The 5,579-nt window shown below is 42.7% G+C and overlaps 2 protein-coding genes across 2 annotated transcripts in view; both read right to left on the bottom strand.

The window, feature by feature from the left end:
• nsl1 (NSL1 component of MIS12 kinetochore complex) overlaps window positions 1-1,441 on the bottom strand; it is a 3,493-nt gene extending 2,052 nt beyond the window's left edge. The window contains exons 1-3 of the mRNA XM_020586612.1: window positions 997-1,441; window positions 517-589; window positions 236-366 (exon numbers count right to left, since the gene is read on the bottom strand). Of these exons, the coding sequence (XP_020442268.1) occupies window positions 236-366; window positions 517-589; window positions 997-1,185 (393 nt within the window). The 5' untranslated portion in view covers window positions 1,186-1,441. The remainder of the gene's footprint in view (window positions 1-235; window positions 367-516; window positions 590-996) is intronic.
• Window positions 1,442-3,624: 2,183 nt separating this feature from the next.
• spata45 (spermatogenesis associated 45) lies at window positions 3,625-4,696 on the bottom strand. Its single transcript, XM_020586616.1, has 2 exons — window positions 4,329-4,696; window positions 3,625-4,046 (listed from the first exon to the last, which is right to left on the bottom strand). The coding sequence occupies exons 1-2, from the start codon at window positions 4,567-4,569 to the stop codon at window positions 4,027-4,029; spliced, it is 261 nt and encodes an 86-aa protein (XP_020442272.1). The 5' UTR covers window positions 4,570-4,696; the 3' UTR covers window positions 3,625-4,026.
• Between the last annotated feature and the right edge of the window lie 883 nt (window positions 4,697-5,579).

The following is a 5,579-nucleotide window of genomic DNA, read 5'->3' as shown; positions in this document are numbered from 1 at the left end:
ATAAGTTGAATCTCTCAAAAATGTATGACTTCATTTCACATTGGTAATATACAGTAAGTCATAATGTTTTCAGTTGATGCCAAAACTGATTTGTGAGAGCAGACATCAAAATGTGGAATGAATGTGGTTTTTAACCCCTACTGTATGTGTATGTTCTGTGCAGTGGTCTACTGCCTGTTCCAACACCGGTCACTCGCATTACTCCAAAAAACAAAAGAATAACTGTGGCACCCACCATAAGTTTACGTTCAGCTTTGAGGGAGTGGACCACATGAGGCAGGATCTTTCTGGGGTATGCACAGCGCCTCCTGGTGGTCTCCACAATGGTGTCATCCAGCAGGACGTCCAGATCGGGAGGCTCATTCTCTATTGTGTGTTAGCGTTGAGGGACAAAAGGAACAGGTTCTGCGGTTAATTACACAATGCTCTTTGAATTCTGGGTAACTGTGTTTACCGGTTACGTTGATAAAGCAATCCTTAAAAAACTGTGTGCAGAGTGTGGAGAGGGAGAGTCACCTTCAGGGTCCGATGCCTCCTCCCACGGCTTTCCATCCACCAGCACGTTGTCCTGAACTGCTGCCTCAAAGTTCTGCACAGATACAAATCCATTTAACTTCCGAATACAAATGTGATGAACAGCACAACCATCGGCAGTTCACAGAAAACACATCAATAATAAAGCTCAAAGATGTCATAAAGTATCATAAATAATGCAAGTGCTATATGCAACAAGTTCATAAACCAGAAGTATTCAGTGTACTACCGCTTAAGACGAAATTAACAGTGCAAAGCTAACAATAACGTTAAATGCAAGATTTTAAGAATGTGATTTGGTGTGAAACTCTCTAAGACAGACACGCAGCTTTCTGTGCACTTGGTAAGAAACTTGTTAGTAAAACAACGCTCTTTTGAAACTTGACAAGAACAGTTTGGTAATCCCTAAACTATCCTGATTTAGAGTCAGTAACATTATGTCAACAGTGCAGTCCAACCCACCGCCAGCAGCTCCTGTAGTAAAACTTGCTTCGTCTCCTCCGCCATGTTTGGCTGTCCATCCAGCGCTGTCTTTAAAACCTCTTTATATTTATTGATCTGTTCAATAACTTCTTTTTTCGAAGTTACCTGAACTCTGTATTCCTCATTTGTTTCAGCAGACAGCGAAGTTTTACTCTTTTCTGACTCCATCTTTACCGCCAATTTTGTTTATACTTTTGACGCAAACCGGAATTGAAGTAGTCACTTTCTAGTCCGGCTGTTAAGATTGTCCCCGAGGGAACAACATCCTAGCGCCGCGTTAGCACCGTTCCGGATAGTTGTTAGCTACGTTTTGGCACACGACACTGCCAAAGTTCGTAGTTTTCACTGTTTTATGCACTCTTAACCCTTATGCTTTTGATTTTCAATGGAGTCTGGCTTTGTTGACTGTCACTGTCATATATCAGCCCGTGACTTTGAAGAGGTAGGCCATCAAATGCGCATTTTAGATTATACATGTTTTGTCACACCTTTCTAACATCCAGTGTTATTAGTCTTATTAGCTACTGATTTTCTTATATATTTACTTTTGTTTACATTCCTTACCACTATTCAATCAAATCAAGAAACTTATTTTTCCTTTCTAGGCTCTGGAGGACCTGATCCAGAGGAGCACAGAGGGCAGATATCAGTTCAGAGCATCAGAAATTCATCACAAAGAGCAAATTATGAACAAGATGACCAGACTAGGGTCATTTTTACAGGGAGCTGAACTTTGGTGCTACTGCCTGGCTAAATTTCATACTTATATACAGGCTTTGTTGTAGGATTGATCCATATGTCTGAAATCAACAGTGATGGCCTGAAGGTTAGAGAAGTGAGCTTGTGACCGAGGGGTTGTCGGTTCCTGGACCGGAATGATTAAATCTGGGTTGGAGAGGTTACAAAGCAGAGTTTGCCTCACCCTCAGTAACAGCACTGCGGTGCCCCTGTATTTGTATTGGGCTGCTTCCAGGTGTGAATGTATAACTGAATGTGAACAGGGCATCCCTGCAAAAGAGAGGTGGCCTCTCAGTGGACCTACCTGGGAAAAAAAACAAAACACACATTAATAACATTAATATAACAAGGGGATAACATTAGGGTATCTTGATGACTGTGAAGCCAGGCTGATCATCCAAAGGAGAAGGGGAAAAGAGCTATTCATGTGCGTCTTTGTGTGTGTGTGTGTGTGTGTGTGTGTGTGTAGGCTGGGGTAAAGTCTCATGTTGCAGTTACAGAAGAATTCTCTGTAAATAATAATGATGTATACATTATCCCATTCAGGAGGTCCCAGTATTACAGCTCTGGGTTTATTATTCTGAACATATCTGTTGACTTACTGTATCCCAGTGATTCCAGATTTGGTGGCTCTGTGTTTTGGCATCTATCTGTAGCAGGGCGGCGGGGAATCTGAGCAGCACAGCGTGAAGCCTCAGGTACTGACACAGCCTGCACCACCTTCACCTTGTGGTTGTTTTCCTTTATCCATTTAGAGACGGTGAGGAGCGTAACTGTATCTGGGCTATCCAGTGGTGTGCTGTGTGAGAAAACAGTTGGTGAAAGCTGCAGTGAATGAGACCTCTGGTGGATTTGAGGTAGTTATTTATTTTTTGTGAAGCCAATACTGAAATGCTTAGAATTCACATGCAATTCATATGACTGACCTGTCACAACAGAAATCTTAAGATATGATGTAGAAATAAGGATAAATATGAAGGTAATTTATTATAAAATAATTTTTGGCCTTGGTTAACTCTGACCTTCTTAGGGTTTCATGGTTCATCAGCTCAAATGAATAATCTGTTGGTTCAAACTGTGGCAACAGAACCAGGATTAACTCTGGTGTTAATATCGTTAACTAACAACAACAGACTGCTCTCATACAGGCTTCCCACTAATCTCTAAAATACTTGAGCATCTGTAGAATTCAGAGGTGTAAAGCCGAAAAGGAAAAAACAGTGGATGGTCTCTGTTTCCTGTTTTCAAAAACATCTAGATTTTCTCTTAAAACAGAGTGTCGCTGTTCATTTTGATCTGCCATACAGAGAGTCAGACTGATCCGGCAGATCCCACTGGAGCACATCTGTCAGGAAACCGACTCTCCTGTCCTGGGGCTCGACAAGCACGTAGGTTTCACATCACTAAAAATCATCAGATTTAGACACCCAAGTGCAGCTGCTGCAGATGTTTCTTCTCTTTCAGGTGAGGAATGAGCCCAGTAACATCGTTCAGTCCTGCCGGTACATCACTGACATCAAAGGTCTGTCGCCACAAACTGCTCAGCTTGTCACTACACAGAATGCATACAGACTTTTTCCCAAAGCTGACCGGCACTAACATGCACATGCCAAATGACACCTAAATCATAAAGAATGTATCTTGTGTTCGAAGATGCAGCTTATCAGCCTCTGTGCTCAGCTGCTCTGTTGTGTTTTGAACTTGGTATTAACTTTCACATGCTACAGTATTGCTAATGTTTAGCAGCATTACGACCTCAAATCAGAAAAAGTCGGGGCAGTGTGTAAGATCTAAAATTAAAACTGAAAACAGTAATGTGTAAATCATCTGTGTCCTGTATTACACTGAAAACAATACAGCAGCACGTTATTTGATGTGATACCTCATCAGCTTTATTTGTTTAAAATAAACACGCCTCAGTTCAGATGTCTGCCATATTAGCATTTAGATGTCAGCAAATCCCATCATTAAGGTTCATCCTGACAATGTTTCACTCTGCACCAAAGTTTTGGCAGTCAGGCTGGTATCTATTAAGCTTTCTCAAGTAACACATCTACTGGTTGATTTTTAGACACAGTCAACACAAACCCTCAAGGTAAAGATTAGCATTTAAAAGACCTGTTGTGTGGTTAATTTAATTTTGGATATTGTATTACATTGTATTTTTGTTGCACCCTGTTTATGGGAATATACTGAGAATGTTGAAGGGCGCCACGTGTAGCCTACAGGTGTGTTGTATGAGCTTGTGAGGTCTTGTCAGGCTGCAGCCATCTACACCAGGTGGGATTGATCTGAAAGAGAAGAAACCACAGAAGTCACGTAGTTGTTTAACAGTTTTAATAGATTCTGACCAAGACAAAAAATAATTTAAGTGCACCCTGTTTAAACCAATAAAGTAACGTCACATGCGTCCTACATTACTGCTGGCTGTTTTCCAGTGCATCATAGTGTTGGAACTTTTCACAGATTGGAAAGTTGCAGTATTATTTTGGGGTGTTCAGTTGCATGGACTGTTTTAAAGATATTTGTTGCTGCAGAAACGACTGCCCAGTTACAGTAACAGACTGTCTTACATCCCTCTTCAAAGTGCCTCCTCTCCGGGAGCTTGGTGGGGGGCGGTCGCTCGGTGCGCGCCGCCCTGCGCTGCGGTCCGGCGGTCAGAGCGGTGAGGACGGCCGAGCTGGTCCGGAGGTGACTCCGGTAGTGCCTCCTCTCGGTCCTCTCCCAGGACTGCCGGGGGTTCGTCTCGACCTGACACCATGTTTCCCTCCGCGCATTCAGCTCCAGAAGAGCCCGCTTATCAATCCCAGACATAGAGGCGATGTTTTCTTGTGCACTTGTACTTCTATAAACTATCCAAAGTGCAGTTAGTCTGTAATGCTCGCGTTTCCATAGCAACAGAAACTAGAAGAAGCGTACGTGCGCGCCAAAGATCGTTTATGTTCGGACAGTTGCGTTACTCTACCGGAGTTTTCTTTAGTGCATTTTCAGAAACTGTTGACGCTATAATTGGGTTTCTTTCACAGTAAAAGTGTTCCATCTTGAAATGTCATTGTGTGTGTGCTTGTACACGTTAGTGGACAAAATGCTTAGACTCCGTGCGCAAAGTCGTATTTCTTCTTGGGTAACTGAAAACAGAGACAAAGTGAGAGCTCACTTCCTTCAAAACAAGGTGGCGCTGAACGTAGAGTTACCTGTGCAGCTGACTCACCTGTGGGACTTCTACCTGCAGCTTGTCCTTTCTGCAGCACAGTCCCACTGGGCCAGACCATGATTAGGATTAGAGCAGATAACGGCCTGAGCGTATGGACAGGATCATTGAGGTGTATGGAGCAAGCAGCCACACACGCCTGAACGGGAGCTGGGCAGGCTTGTCATTTTTATAATTAGACAGAAAAATTCATGTGAAATATCAAATCAAATCAAATTTTATTTGTATAGCACCAAATCACAACAAAAGTCATCTCAGGACACTTTACAAAGTAAGGTCTAGACCAGTGGTCCCCAACCCCCGGGCCGCGGACCGGTACCGGTCCGTGGATCAATTGGTACCGGGCCGTACAAGAAATTATTATTTATTTCCGTTTTATTTATTATCTGAGTATGAACGATCTTTTATTTTGAAAAATGACCGTGTTGAGCTTTGCAGCTTCACCAGCGTTGAACTCGGGAAGAAATTTGACGGAAGCAATAATATCTTTTAGCTCTCTTAGCATATTTTATTGGAACAAAGAATAACACGCGTCTACACTCTTCTAGTGTGACGACCCCAACTGAACTCAGACCTTCCCGCTAAAAACAAAATGGGTGCGCTCACAAAAACT

This window comes from Monopterus albus, unplaced genomic scaffold, assembly GCF_001952655.1.
Source record: "Monopterus albus unplaced genomic scaffold, M_albus_1.0 scaffold417.1, whole genome shotgun sequence".
In the NCBI taxonomy this organism is placed as follows: Eukaryota; Metazoa; Chordata; class Actinopteri; order Synbranchiformes; family Synbranchidae; genus Monopterus; species Monopterus albus.
This window is presented reverse-complemented; position numbering and strand designations above follow the sequence as displayed.